The following is a 16,086-nucleotide window of genomic DNA, read 5'->3' as shown; positions in this document are numbered from 1 at the left end:
CAAGAGTCGTCCGTGTCGAAATTCTGATATGAAGTTGTTGGAAATCACATTATTTTATTTTCCCCGACTTTCTGCCATTCAATGATTAAAGAAATACAGTTGAATTGATAGATAATATTTATCGCGATATAGGCCTAGGCCTATGCACAACTATTTTATTTATGAAAACAGCGTGCAGCAGGACTCGTAATATTAAGTAGGCCTATAACTATTGAAAAACTATTGAACTACCCAGCAAACACAAAAACGTTTTAAAAACGTTTTAAATAAGTTATATTTTGGCTTTTGGTTTAGCTAAAAACGTTTTAATAACATTAAAATGTCGGGTTATATAAAGGTCATGATAACGTTTTAAAACGTTTTGTATGAAAACACAATACAACAATATTTTTCAATGTTTTCAAAAAATGTTATTGTAAACTATTTTTACAAACATTTTTGCCAAATATTGTGTCAATACTTAAATAACATTATGTTAAAATGTTTGAACCCAGCAAAGTGAGCAAACACAGAAATGTTCTTAAAATGTTTTTTCAAAACCTTTTAATAACATTTAAATGTCGGGTTATATAAAGGTCATGAAAACGTTTTAAAACGTTATTGAAAATATTTTGGGCAAACATTTTTTCGCAAAATATTTTTTCAACCCCAAAATAACATTCTGTTTAGAATGTTTTGTATCAAGTTTTCAAGAATGTTTTTGGAATGTTATTAAAACGTTTTTATACCCTTTATATAACCCGACATTTAAACGTTTTCTGTAAAACATTTTTGTTTGCTGAGCAGTAGATTATCAAAAATGTTTTTAAGGTTATGAAAATGTTTTATACTCTTAATATACCCTTTATATAACCCGACATTTAAACGTTTTCTGACAACCTTTTATAACCTTTTGCGAATGATGTCGAAAACGTTTTGTGTTTGCTGGGATATTTTGTCTGTGTCCGCAAAAATTTGATAAAACGGTAATAGTAGGCCTAACACTATAAGACAAAGGCCTAACGCTCATTAAATCGGTGTTGTGTTGTCGAACTAATTCCCATAAAGCTCAGTATTAAAAAGAGCAAGTAATAAAAAGTTAAAATGCTAAAAATGATGTAGGCGAAAAATTGTGTAATCTTGTCCTAGACACTCAACGATAAACCCCTATCAAGTATGAATAAAAGACTGTTCATTTCAATTTATAAACGTTGAGGAAGTTGTGCATTTTGTCAGCACCGATATAATAAAAATTAAACTACCTGGCAGATTTCAGGATTAACCAACATTTATTTTCTCATGCCGCTCGCCCAGGCCTGCATATTATCCCGTCAAGAAACTCAACCCTAGGCCTACCTTTTTCAACATGTAAATATAATTCCATAGCGATAAATAGTGAACGTTGCATTGAAGATGAGGATACTTGGATGATACAGATATTAAGCACATGTTAAATGGGGGGTATGGGGATGTCCCAGTTTGTTTTACAAGGGCAATTATTATTTGACCCAAACTTTTTGGTGGGTGGGTTCATCATGACCCGAGACAGAACAAGTTTGTATTGGTTAATGGGTCAAGGTCATCCAGGGGTCATCTGAGGTCAAATTAGTAAAAACTATCATATGGGCATGAAACTTGATAGGGTAGATTCAATATTTAGAGCCAAATTTGTGGAGGGTAATTTCGGGGTCACCAAAGGTCAAATTAGTAAAAACTGTCACATCACATTGGCATGATACTTGGTGGGTACAGTCAATATTTAGAGCCAAAATTTTGGAAGGTCATTTTGGGGTCACCAGAGGTCATCTGAGGTCAAATTATTAAAAACTGACATATGGGCATGACAATTGGTTAGTACAGTCAACATTTAGAGCCAAATTTTTTGAAGGTCATTTTGGGTCACCAGAGGTCATCTGAGGTCAAATTAGTTAAAACTGTCATATGGGCATGAAACTTGGTTAATACAGTCAACATTTAGAGCCAAATTTTTGAAGGTCCTTTCGGGGTCAACAGAGGTCATCTGAGGTCAAATTAGGTTAAACTGTCATATGGGCATGAAACTTGGTTAATACAGTCAACATTTAGAGCCACATTTTTTGAAGGTCATTTCGGGGTCAACAGAGGTCATCTGAGGTCAATTAGGTTAAACTGTCATATGGGCATGAAACTTGGTTAATACAGTCAACATTTAGAGCCAAATTTGTTGAAGGTAATTTTGAGGTCACCAGAGGTCATCTGAGGTCAAATTAGTTACAACTGTCATATGGACATGAAACTTGGTTAGTACAGTCAACATTTAGAGCCAATTCTTTTAAGGTCATTTCGGGTCACCAGAGGTCATTTGAGGTCAAATTAGTTAAAACTGTTATATGGGCATGAAACTTGGTTAATACAGTGAACATTTAGAGCCAAATTTTTTAAGGTCATTTCGGGTCACCATATGTCATCCGAGGTCAAATTAGTTAAAACTGTCATATGGACATGAAACTTGGTAAGTACAGTTTACATTTGAGCCAAATTTTTTGAAGATCATTTGGGTCACCAGAGGTCATCTGAGGTCAAATTCGTTAAAACTGTCATATGGGCATGAAACTTGGTTAATACAGTCTACATTTAGAGCCAAATTTTTTGAAGGTCATTTGGGGTCACCAGAGATCATCTGAGGTCAAATTAGTTAAAACTGTCATATGGGCATGAAACATGGTTAGTACAGTCAACATTTAGAGCCAAATTTTTTGAAGGTCATTTTGGGGTCACCAGAGGTCATATTAGTAAAAACTGTCATATGGGCATGAAACTTGGTGGATACAGTCACCATTTAGAGCCATATTTTGGTAAGGTTATTTGGGGGTCACCAGGGGTCATCTGAGGTCAAATTAGTAAAATGTTGTATTGGCAAGAAACCTCTGTCGAGATTTGATCCCCAAGTCAGGTAAACTTAAAAAATTGGTTTGATTTACACTTATTGATTTCACATTCAAGTCATTAACTGTTTACAAGTTAATATTATATTTGACTATTTTTGGATCCCAAAAGTTTGGTTATGTACCCCTATTTTTTGGATTTAAGATAAGAGGGTCCATTTGGAGTTTGGACTCCTTACTTTTTTCTACCCCTAATTATGGTCATTTCAAAATATTATTTTATCTGTTTAGTGTTTTGTATTGCATAAATTTCCAAATTGTATGTAGGAGTTTTCTATAATTGCACAAACAGAAAAAGCTTTTATATATAGACAAGAACAGTGAATGACAGAGAGTAGGTAAATGATATTGGACAGTACGACACACTTGTGTAGTATGAGAAGAGCTTTTGCGAATGAGACCCCGAGTCATACTGTTTTTCTATTGGCTAGCCTTCAAGTGTTAAATTGGGTCGAAATTTCAGTATGTGTAAATATTTTTTTTTCCTTCCTTCCGTCCCAATTTTTTCAGAGCATGTTACCGGAAACATCATTTTATTTTTATTTAGCCTTATTTATATTATGGCGTAATACGTTTTGTGCATTGCCGTCCACGGGATATTATAAAAGAAAAATTGATTTTGCCCAAACCTGTATAATAAACACATCAAGGAAATTGGTACTTGACTTGATGAATGACTCATCGTGTTGAGCGAATTGATGATGATGGTAGCGATTACGTAACGCTATGACACAAGTTTTTGTACATTGAAACGCCTACAATGTTGTATCGGTAAATAATAATTAATTTAAATGATGTTGCGCACGCCTATGCTATATTCCATGTTTTTGTTTACACCACGCCAAAGAAAGCGTGACATGCGCCCGTCAGTGAGTGAGGATTGCCAAACCAGCGATTTGGTAGCCCAATTGGGCGACTTTTGAAAAGATTTTCCCATGCGACTTTTGACAATTTCCTGTCCCATAGAAACCAATGGTTAAGAAAAAAATTGGCGACTTTTCAACATTGGCTCCCGCGACTTCGATCATTTCATGTCCCATAGAAACCAATGGTAAAGAGAAAAATTGGGCGACTTTTTCGATTATTTGACCCGCAATTCGGGCTGAAATCTTTTGGCAACCGGGCCGTCACTTCCTTCAAAGTATCCACTGCAGACAGGCGTGTAATTAATTCGGTCAAATCGGTCTCATTCATCAACAAACATATATATATAAATCATCTTTATTCAACATAAAGAAAAACACATATAAAGCCCAGATCTACTGCAACCCATTCCGGTTGCAGGCAAGGCAGGACAAAAATACAAACATTTAAATAAATAAACAAAGTTGGAAATACTCATGGCGGGAAGAAAAAGTTAAATAATTTCATTTACATTCCAAGATGTTACATATCTGGCGATGAAAATGGAATAAGATGACATTAGCGCCGATTTAATCAACTGGGTCTTGAGATCAGAATACTTTGTGGGAAGATTGAGATCTTTTGACAGACGAGTCAGACTATTCTTGTTGTCGGCGTCAATGAAGCCTCTTGAGCCTACTTCAACAGCAACAAGTGAGCAACAGTACCCGGCGTTAGTGATGTCGGAAATCGAAGTGGTTACGTAATTCTCTTGGTTACCGGATCACGCTATTTTTATATCCTTCGAGTACCATATACTTTGTGTGGTGATTGTTTCGATCGTAGTTCCTTACTCAGGCGCGTGATCCCGTTGGCATAGTAACATTACGTAACTTCGATACTGATATGAGCTTTACTGATGTTTGGTTCAAATGGTACCGACAACTCAAAGAGAATGACTCGCTTGTCAGAAGGCCAGTATAACACAATGTCCGGTTTTTGGGGCGTGGAAATGATATTGGGTGGTATGGTCCCCCTCCTATGGTATAATTTTCCAGATCGGCATAGATTTTAATATGAGAATTACGAAATGCCTCCGACTGTTGAAATGTGGAAAGAAAAATACGGATGAGGTTGTTGTGTCTCCATAGATACCTGTCCAGCATATTTTGGCAATTATTTAAAATGTGCAGGAGAGTACCTTTCCCCTGACAAAGGGAACAGCTGTCCGTAAGCCTTTTTCCCCATCTTTTCAAATTGGTGAATGATGGCAAGGAATCTATGGAGGCATTGATTGCAAATTTAAGCACACCCTTTGGTAATGAAAACATAATGGATTTCCAAGACAGATCGGAATTACATGTTTCAAGCAGTTTCGGAAACTCCCCCTGGCTCAAGAGGGGCTCAATTACAGATTTCCAGTGGTTATCCGTCTCTTCCTTCAGGATCTTTTTAACATCAGGTTGGACCTTATTCCAAGGGGGTTGACCCGGGCTCCAATAGCAAGTGCATGAACGTTTTCACACTGGTTGGTTAGCGATACATTCAACTTCTATTCAACAACCATGACAACTATTAAACCAGGCCAAGTGTCCATGCTCCTATGTTTTCCCTTCAACCTTTACAAACCTCTACCGTCTACCTCATTTTAACTCTCTAAGGCTGAATAAAAAAAAATACATGTTTCTCGTCCGCGCCCTCCTCCTTTTTTGAAGATTTTTCAAATTTCTTTTTATTTTGTAAACTTTCAGTTATAACTTGTTGAAAAAAATGTTTCAGAAGTTGAAACTGTTTTTACAGCTTTGTAAATTATGCATAATACATCAGTTAAGAAGAGTTTTGTGACCACTAGAGTGGCCTACCTCTCAAAACAATAAAATAAAAAGGGCCTCCTCCTTTTTCTCAGATATCAATCTGTATGCCGAATACCCAAAATATGGTGCCAAATACAGGTATCTAGCATCGTTTCCCAATAAAAAATAGAAAATAAAAAGCCCCTCATCCTCATAATTTTTAAAAACCCGGACGAGAAACATATTTTTATTTTTACTTGGCCTAACCTCTCACTTTCCCTTCTTACAAACATTTAACTAATTACCCCCCACCCATCGACTCGCCAAATCCCCACAAGGTTCTGAACAGAAACAAAACATACATCACCCAACCTAAACCAATCAATCACAAACACCATCAATGATCACCCAAACACATGTACCATTCAGTACCAAAACAAACCACCAAAGCAGAGAACCGCGAAGCCCGAGAACCGCTCTAGTTGCTAAACAAATTAATCTGCAAGAAATATTTTGTATATAAACATTATGTACATGTAGCCAGAGGTTTCTAGTGATATAAAAATCTCAACTTTTTTTTGGGAAAGTGGGGGATTTTGCTGTGGATCACGAAATGCCCTTTTAAAAGCCAGTGAAACTATTTTAATATGTAGATTGAAACTATAAATGTTTGAATTCAAACAAACAGCAAAACTTTTCTGAATTCTCAATTTTTCTCAATCTCAATATGCTGCTATACAACAATATGCTGCTAAACGTTCGCCTAATGGTGCACCGGGGCTCCTTTGCCTTAGGGTAAATTTCATGTACAAATAGAGAGCTCCCTCCTCTAAAAATCCCAACAAGAATTAAGGGTATGTGCCCTTATTTGCTGGTGGGATTTTTATGGAGGCACTTTAGTTTGTGCCTAAAATTACAGTTATGTCAAGGGAGCCCATAGCGCCATTAGGTGAATGTTTACAGTATTGTTATTTACCTGGGATGATGATCGTAATTTAGCGGCACGTTCCATAGGATGCATAATGGATGGACTGCCTGTTATTATAGGCTCTGACATAGTCTCATCAGTCAGTTCTTGGCTTGCTTTACCATTATCTATATCACTTAGTATAGGATGCTCTGACAGTTCACTAGTCTTGGCTACTGTGCTGCCCTCGCTTGATGTAAGAGTTGCAGTGCTGCCTTCATCCAATGTGGGTTGACTTGGTTCAGCTGCAAGTGAGTAATGAACAAGTGTTTATCATTTCACATCCATACTTTTTCTATAGTTTGATCAGCTCATAATCGGCAGCGTTTATAACATCGAGGATTAATATCAATATATTTTATTTCTAAAATTTTCTTGTGACATCTCCCAAAAGCATCACAAAGCATTTGTTCAAATCCCATACTTGGTCTTTTTTCTTAAACATGCACAATATAGACCAGACAGGTCAACTATATCACTCTTAACATGGGTCTACTTTTCGGCGTAGTCGTAAAAGCCTAACAATAGTCTTAGTATCAATAAATGATGTGTGTATTTATTCAGATTTTGGTGCGTATCCTTGTTTTCTTGGAGCTTTTTTTTTCTTTTTTCTTTCTAATAGGGTTACAGATTGCTCCATCATATCTTCATCTCAGTTTACTTTTGTATACCATACATGATCATATTAGTACAAATCATTCCTTGATTTTTCATGTTTTTCATGTAAGAGCAGCACAGTTGTGGAACTATTACCCACTGCCACATTAATTCAACTTTTCAATCTTATGTTCTATGAATTCACATATCTTACTTCATTGCTATAATGTGTAACTGTAACAGGTCCAGGTAGTAATTGATTAACTTGTATCATTATGTGAAGGCCTCCTTGGAAAGCAGTGATATACACTGAATGATGTATACCATGGTCAAGGAAAGTTCAAAACAAAATATTGCTGCTTAATTATAAGCTACTTACCCTGAGTATGAGTTGGTTGCTCAGAGTTTCTTTGAGACTGTGTTGGGATACCTGCCACATGGGACTGTGATGGGACATCTGCCACATGGGACTGTGACGGGACACCTGCCACATGGGCAGTGGACAAATCTTGCACAGATTTCTCTCTTGAATCCTCTCTCTGACCTTGTATTTTTCTCATCAACTTTTGTAAGGTTTCTGTAATCAAAAACGTAAGCAATATACTATTTATGAGAAGAATTCAAAGACAATTAAGTTATTTCTTAGGTCAATATTGAGGATGTACTCTGTCACGTTAATAAGATTACCAATTCAAAATACCTCAAAAGAAACACAATTGAGATCATTCTGATCCTAGTCCTAGTTATCAGTCAAGATGGTGTAAGTTTTAATGTGAGTTAAAAACAGGATGTGCACCATAATTTTCACATCAAAACAGTGCTTGAAAGGGGCATATTCTGATTTTCTCTTACAAATTGACTAGAACATAATCTTGATTAATATTGCATAAATATGCATGGGCTGAAACAACATGTTTAGCTACTTGGGCAAACATCTGGACAACACATAGATGCAGTGCTCCCAGCACAAGGTGACTGTTCAGTGCCAGAAGTGGGTAAGTGCAATAGCTGCCATGTGTATCTGCCTTGTGTAGATGAATACAATATACTGTGTATAAATTGCCAAATGTTCATGGCACTTACCCACTTCTGGCACTGAGCAGTCGAGGTAGAGGTACTTGTTGTATTTCAGACCATACTGGTCAACACACACCAGTTATTCAACTTGGCCATATTTTAAAGGTTGGAAAAAGTGGGAAATCTGTGAATTTCTTTCCCAAGGAAACATTGCTATTTGATGGGAAAATTTACTATTTCAAATGAAGAAATGCAAGAAAATTTGCAGGAAATGTTGTCTCATGAAAAATATGGTGTATATTCCTGGGCCTGATAGCTGGTGTAAGCATACCTGATCTACTTAATGGTTTGGCCACTTTCCCTTGGTGGCCTGGTGCATCACTACCATGTGGGAAGGCAGCAGCAGGTGGTTGTAAAGTTACACCTGCATCATCTGGAGAGGACTCTGTGGTCAGATCTAAGTCAGCATCACATTGTGGCACTCTTGGCTCAAGGGCAAGGGTTAAATCACCTGTAAACTCTGGTGGAATGAAAAGTATGCAAGTTAGAGTTAAAGTCCTATGATACAAAACAGTTTCAATATGTGGATCCTAGGATTCTCTACTGGAAGTCTGTTTGATCAAAAATACCTTGTAATAGCGCACTGTATGTTCTGCTGGTAGCGTTTGTGGAGTGCTAACAGAGGTGCTGTTAGTACACACATATTGTGTTGTAGAAAGGAATTTCGGTCAAGCTAACTTCCAGTAAAGAAACTCAGGATCCACAAATTGAAGAAGTTTTAGTAGGCTATACAAATTTCTTTTCATAATATGTGCACCTCAGTAGATACGCACACAATCTTGTTGGTACTACTCCTATAGGCCAATGTATCTTCACAATGAAGGGTCAGTCAGTTGGATTATTTTTAAAGATCATAACCAATATGAAAAGGCCTAAAAAGACTGAATACAATATAGGTGTGAATTGGGATATTTCTCTACTGTATCACATGTTATATGTTTAAAAATCTATATTTTATATTTTTATAATTTAAAAATGTTAAAAACTTTTTGTTATAATTCAGGCTGCTAAAAATCTGACCAAACAAAAATTTATTAAGATTTTCAAGATGATGCAGTTGGTGGAGAACAACCAAAACATTTTTGGGGTACCTTAGAATTTAACTACATTACAGTGTAAATATCTTGAAATATGGCCCAGATTAGAGTCATTCCATACCTGTATTAGCCATGTACATATCTTCAAAGGCTTGCTCAAGATTCAACTGATTTTCTTCACGTTCTTCTAATCGTCTGTGTGGTGGCTGGAAAACTTGATGCTGTACAACACAAAGAAAAAATGCCACTTGTCATTGATTTTAAAGATGTAATCTAATTTCCATAAAAAGTATAAAATTTAAGCAAGATGAAATGCACAGCCATATAAAGAGGCAAAAATCCTCCCCAACACTTTTCTTTCCTTAGAGCCAGCCACTATTGTTCAATCCATTTATAAACCCTACAATAATGGAACCAAAGTATAAGTTTAGTCTAATTTCAACAGAGATGAAATGCATGTTAAGTTCTGGTATCAGCTTGACACCAAATTGAAGGCTTGGATGTTAATTACAACCACTTGCTACAATCAACTATTGCTGTTCAAGCATAGAGAAAGAAGAACACATGTTCTGCTGACCCCTGACCCTTTTGATATGACTTTAATCCTATCTTTTATTCTCATTCAGTTTAGTATAATTTTTACAAGTAAAACTGCCTTTTTTCCAGAAAAAATAAAGTTACTTTATCGCGTGATCATTGAAGATCTACAAGCGTACCGCCATTTGGTGTTGGTGGTGTCTTATATGACTATCCACTATCGTGTCATAATGTATAGGTGAAAACCAATCAAATTGCATGTATTCTTGACAAGACGCACCTACTGAATTAGAATCAGTGTTCACATTTCCTTATTGGGATATGTGGGTTAAAAAGTTAAAGCTCAATTGGTAGAAATAAATTTGACATTCTGGCTCCCACGCCCTCCCCCATCAGGAATATATCTCTGAACATCCAAAATCATGGTGGCACATCCAAGGCTATTTTTCTTACACTTACACTACCTGGTTGAGCCAGTCATTCAATTATTGTTACCCACTCGAATACTCATATTTCCAGCTTGACATTACTCACACTTTGAAATGTCACTCACCTGACAACAACATCACCTGTCACTGCAAGTGGGCAGGTCCTTATGTGCCAGTCCCTATTACATTTGAATATAACCCCTCAGATACCTACCGGTATTTTGGCAACAACAGCTTGCCTCCTACGTCTATCTGCTTGCTCCATCTGGCCTAGTTCCTCCATTAGACGACCCATGTCTTGTTCTAACAGCGCCCTCTTGTGAGCATGTTTATGTCGCAGAATAGCCTTTTCTTTACGCTCTTTGGATTCTCTCACAGTTTCCCGGTGCTCTTCTTCTAGCCTCTGTCCTTCCTCTATGGCTGCAGCTTTAGCATCTCCCTGGAATAAAATGGGATATAGTAATAATAAGAAAGGAATACTGCTATTGACTGCAAATCTGAGACTGAGACCACAATCTTTACTTTCAAGAAATTAGATAAAAACAATGTTTTTGTGTTAAAAGGAACATATCTCAGAACTTGCTTAATTTCCTGTCCCATGGGACAAACTCTGTGTAAGTAAGGCAGACAAATTTGGATCAGACATGTATGCAAAGAAATAAGTGTTTTTTAAAACACTTATTTCTTAAAATATTAAAAAATATCAAAATGCACCTTTATTGTTCATTGATCAATTCTTGCAGCAGACAAGCAATACTTTTTGGCCATAATATCACTGCATGTCCCTTTATATCTATTTTTGACTATTATGTGACTTCCAATACAAATGGGCTGAAATGTCAGAAGATCTAGTTTTGAGATATGGTTCATTAAACCTTTCAAAAAACAATAGAAAAGAAAGGATTTTCCATCCCATTATTTGATTTTTTACAAACTTGCAAACAAGCAATAGGGATATGTAATATAGCATGGAAAGGAGAATTTACCCTTTCAATATCCAATAAAGGTAGAATGCAGAACACACAGCCCATCTGTGGTGGGTGGTCACATATCAGTTAACCAAACAAACAAATACAAACCTGCTCATGAGGCTCAGCTTTCTCCACATACTCTATAGGAACATGATAGTGAGTAGTAGAGAAATCCTGTACACATTTGACTGGCTGGGTTGGTTTCACCTCATCTGTGTGCTCCTTAGCTGGTAATGGTAGACTTGCTATCTTAGCTGCTCTAGCCTTCTCTATCTCTAGCGCTGTGAGACGAGACAAGATGTGGGCATACTTCTTTTGATTCCGTTCATCTTGTTCATCTCGGAATTTGTCTAGTGCTACGTTATGTCTGCGTTGAGCTGCTTTCTTGTTGAGTACTGCCACAGCTGCTCTTTTGCCATCTTGTGGCTCCTGCAAAGTAAGGAGAGGTTAACTTGACTAAAGACATATTATAATTTTTGGGCAGTGTGGCTAAAGTAGCAGATCCCAAGTATGAGAATGATATTCAGTAATAGTTAAAAATAAAATAATTTCTTTCCTGTGATAGACATTGTAGCTTTTCAAATCACACAAAATTTTATTCAATCAAAAACAAATGACTAATACAGCAATTTTTGTAACAATTGAAGTAAGTTTTTGGTTTTATAATTTATCCAAATTAATTTTTGTTCCCATGTTCCTGCCCTTTATCCATACCCTGCCATATCAATCATACTACAGCCAAATTGTCTGCCCTGCATGTAAATTGCATCGCTTTTAATTGGGTTAAGAATCATGATCTCTGCAAAAAGTGCATATTTTCTTTTTTTGTGAGTATTTATAAGACACAAGCATGTACCTTGGCAATTTTATGCTCAAGACCAAAACATATATGCATCTACCACATGTTTTTTATAAATAGCAATACAAATTACAATTAGTGTTCAAAATAAGCCAAAAACATTTTGGGTCATTCAGTCAGGTCCTTGGGTTTGAACTTTTAAATCTATGGCCCTCATCAATTTTCATGCACCTGAACTCAAATACTAAGTTTTGATGTTACATAACACCTGGAAAGACTTCAAATTCAGAAACCACCAACAGGTAATATCACGGATCAATGTTGAAGTCAGAGTTTGTATGACATGCCCTGGGCATCGTATTGACGGGCTCACAGTTATTTTCACAGACTTTTGGCTTGACGGCTTGCCTTATTTTGAACACTGAATCCATTTATCCTACCTGATTGGCTGCTGCCCTGTGGCCTTCTCCAATATGCTCCAAATTCTTCTCAAATATTTGTCTCAGCACTTGTGTCTTTTCATTTTTTTCTTTCACCCAATTGTCCTCTAGCTGCTCTGACAACACCTTCAGCTCCACCGATTTCCTTTGACGGACATCATGTCTCACTTTACGTGCAAATTGTCTCTCTTGCTCACGGACCTATCATTAACAATAACAATAGAAGAAAGGAATCTCTACAATATATAATTGATATAACAAAATATTTTGTTCCATTAGGTTTAGCATACTCAGCGAATTTCATGTTATGTACATCATTTAATACATGTGATGCAGCATGTCCATATGCAATTGAGCATTAATACAAGATTGTCACCTAGAACATCTAAATCAAACAACTGTTACCAGTAATATGCTGGCATCATTATTGACCCTAAACTCACAAATCAGGAATGGCCCAGTGGGTGCAGTTTCTAGTTGACCAACTTTTAAAAGTAGAATAACCCCCAGCTATTTTTAATGTAAATAAGTTTTCATAGAAAACTTATCCATTATAATGGTACAATTGCTGGGAATATATAAAAAAAATTATACATGTGTAGTTAAAAATGGTTAATAATACACATTGAAGCAACAAAGCAACAGGCGACAGACATGTTTGTCACCCTGCTAATCTATCTGAGGATAATATTGACATTCCACTCTTTTTCATGCCTTGCCTGAAAGATGGTAAAAGAAGATGCGAGAGCCATTTTGGAGGTGTCATTCATTAGATCTTTGTATTTGATGTGATTTTCCTCAGTGCATCAACCTATGTGAAATAAATAATACTGTCCTCTATAAATAAAAAGTTTGGTTATCTAGGCTGTTGGGTTTTTTTTATAACAAAAATAGATAGTGCTACTATACACGTCCATGATTTTAACTGAAAAATCATGGAATTGTGGGATATCAGTTGCATGGGCCCACAGAACTGCAGTTGTAGCCAATGTCAGCAATGTCGCCTACCAGGGAAGCATATCTGTCTACCTTAAGTTTGTGGGACTTCTCAATGTTCGTTTCAACATAAACCTCAAGATCATAGGATAGATTGACCACAGTCCTCCAGTGATGAAACTACAGTAGCTACTTACCTGCTGAATACGTAATTTGCGTCTACGATCCCGTTCTTGACGCAACACAGCAGCTTCTTCATTAGGGCTTAGTCGAAAACTCATAATGAAAGGTGTAATTTCCTGAACTTGTCATCTGAAAAATTGAAAAAGTTGATATTACAGTATAACCCGGAGTATATACCATATTGTCTGTAATAAATGCCCCCCCCCCAAATAAATGCCCCTCTCCCCAATTTTTCAATGATAAATGAACAAAAATGCAAAAATTTCCATGCCATATCATGTGAGTAAGCTTAAAACTTTCAATCAGTCATGTCAGTCAATGTCAGTGACCTAAGAAAGTCACTGCTGTCTTAGCTATGTGTAGTGAAAAAATGTGACATCCAAAAATGATGACGTCATGCTCCCTATAAGGAAAGAGTGGGCGTGACTATATTGACTGAACTTGTTCATTGAAAGTAAACAATGAATAGTAAACTTCTAGAGATTTTTTTTCCTTTTTTCTTGACAATTTTATTCATTGTCTGATTTTATTCTATTTTATTTTAAAGAAACAAAATAAAAATAGAAATAAATGAAATGAAATTTGAAATGAAATGAAATGAATTGAAATTGAAATTGAAATTGAAATTGAAATTGAAATTGAAATTGAAATTGAAATTGAAATTGAAATTGAAATTGAAATTGAAATTGAAATGAAATGAAATGAAATGAAATGAAATGAAATGAAATGAAATGACTGTATAAGAGCACATTATTCTAAGCTATTTTCATGACTCTCTTGATTGATATTTAGAGGTTAATGACTGCGCATCAGTTGTTTTGAGGGTATTGTGAAATATCTAAACATTGTGCTTTGGAACCGAGGAATATCCCGAGGGGCGTATAAGAGCACATTATTCTAAGAGTGGGCGTGACTATATTGACTGAACTTGTTCATTGAAAGTAAACAATGAATAGTAAACTTCTAGAGATTTTTTTCCTTTTTTCTTGACAATTTTATTCATTGTATGATTTTATTCTATTTTATTTTAAAGAAACAAAATAAAAATAGAAATAAATGAAATGAAATTGAAAATGTTTAGATATTTCACAATACCCGAAAAATAACTGATGCAAAGTCATTAACCTCATTCATAACCGTCCCTTTTCACTTTTTTTAATTCAATTTACGACACATTTTCTTCTTTTTTTGAAAAACCAAACAAACACAATTTTAACTTTATCTGTTGTATTCCCTGTAAAAAATCGAATAGCCCATTTAAGTAAATACTGCCAGCGACCAATCACACTAGCGCGCAATCATGCGATGTCCAAATACGACGGCCAGCGTCCATGTAAATTGTTCGAATGCGTAACACGTCACGTAACGCAGTCATTGTAGAGCGTACTTTAAGCTAAGTCACGAGACGTGGTCATTATACTTTTTCAATGACCTACTTTGCGTCCGCGTATTTAAAAGTTATTATCTGTGATTGGATCGCACTTGCTGCGTACATGTATATTAATGAGGTTATGACCACGCAGGTATAAGCCCACCTTCGGCTTTTCTCTCACATTTATGAACAAATATGAAAAAAATCTCAGTTCATAATTAACATTCCATACTTATAATTAAAAAACATTGACATAGATGAGCGAAATTACTCAGTTTCAGTTTCAGTTTTATTTACCAATTGAATCATTTTTATCAAGACAAACGGTATTACAATGGAGGGATGACCAAAAAAGAGCACAAGGCTCGTACAAGTTTGGCCACCCTGAAATGTTACTGGTACATCGGGCATACAAATGGGGATGATTGTTCTTATTTTTAAATTCAGTACGGTACTAGCCCCTCCCTGGTTATAAGCCCACCCCCATTTTTGAAGTGAAATCTGCCATCTAGGGGGATGGGCTTATACATGTACCAGAGTGGTTACGGTAATGTCACTTGTGCAATTAAAACACACATGATAAAACATCTTTTTTGCAGCTGTTTAATTTGACATTCCATTTTAACTCATTAGTCTCATTAGTCAATGTACATTGACTCCATAAACATTCAAGTAATTAATATTGGATGCAAAAAAAAATAGCAATTTTTGCTGTGCAAAAAAAAAAAAGAGTTATGGCGAACCCTGGGGATTGAATGCACATTTCCCAATTCAATGGACCGCCCAAGACAAACTTGTGGGCATCTTTTAAGTTTTTTGAGAAGAGTTTGGCAAAACCTGCAATCTTCATGGGAGTAATTTACTTTGTGCAAAAGTGGTCAAAATATTGCTCTGCAAATTTTCTTTGTTTTCATGATTTGGATTTATCATATTGAGCAGCACATACTGCACTCTCTTTGTGATGTTTCTACACTGTGTAGAGAAGGTCTTCAACATATCTGAGGTAAACTGACAAGGTATATTTCTTGATGCTTTAAGGTGGTATTGGATGCATTTTCTAGAAATTAGAAAATGCTTTGAGCATGTTTTAAATAGATTAACTGATCAATATGCCTTTTGTTTGGAGTCAATCGGACATACGGTTTTCAAAATATATCAATTTATATTTTCTTTGTATCCTATTGTTTTTGTCAATAATCAATA

The 16,086-nt window shown here is 36.0% G+C and overlaps 1 protein-coding gene across 1 annotated transcript in view; it reads right to left on the bottom strand.

The window, feature by feature from the left end:
* LOC140154692 (uncharacterized) overlaps positions 1 to 16,086 on the bottom strand; it is a 35,006-nt gene that overhangs the window by 13,014 nt on the left and 5,906 nt on the right. Inside the window, exons 2-9 of the mRNA XM_072177259.1 lie at positions 13,526 to 13,640; positions 12,393 to 12,593; positions 11,262 to 11,582; positions 10,397 to 10,621; positions 9,339 to 9,438; positions 8,452 to 8,640; positions 7,483 to 7,680; positions 6,516 to 6,751 (exon numbers count right to left, since the gene is read on the bottom strand). Of these exons, the coding sequence (XP_072033360.1) occupies positions 6,516 to 6,751; positions 7,483 to 7,680; positions 8,452 to 8,640; positions 9,339 to 9,438; positions 10,397 to 10,621; positions 11,262 to 11,582; positions 12,393 to 12,593; positions 13,526 to 13,609 (1,554 nt within the window). The 5' untranslated portion in view covers positions 13,610 to 13,640. The remainder of the gene's footprint in view (positions 1 to 6,515; positions 6,752 to 7,482; positions 7,681 to 8,451; positions 8,641 to 9,338; positions 9,439 to 10,396; positions 10,622 to 11,261; positions 11,583 to 12,392; positions 12,594 to 13,525; positions 13,641 to 16,086) is intronic.

Source organism: Amphiura filiformis, chromosome 6, assembly GCF_039555335.1.
Source record: "Amphiura filiformis chromosome 6, Afil_fr2py, whole genome shotgun sequence".
In the NCBI taxonomy this organism is placed as follows: domain Eukaryota; kingdom Metazoa; phylum Echinodermata; class Ophiuroidea; order Amphilepidida; family Amphiuridae; genus Amphiura; species Amphiura filiformis.
Note: the sequence above shows the minus strand (reverse complement) of the source record. Positions and strands in the feature narration are given on the sequence as shown.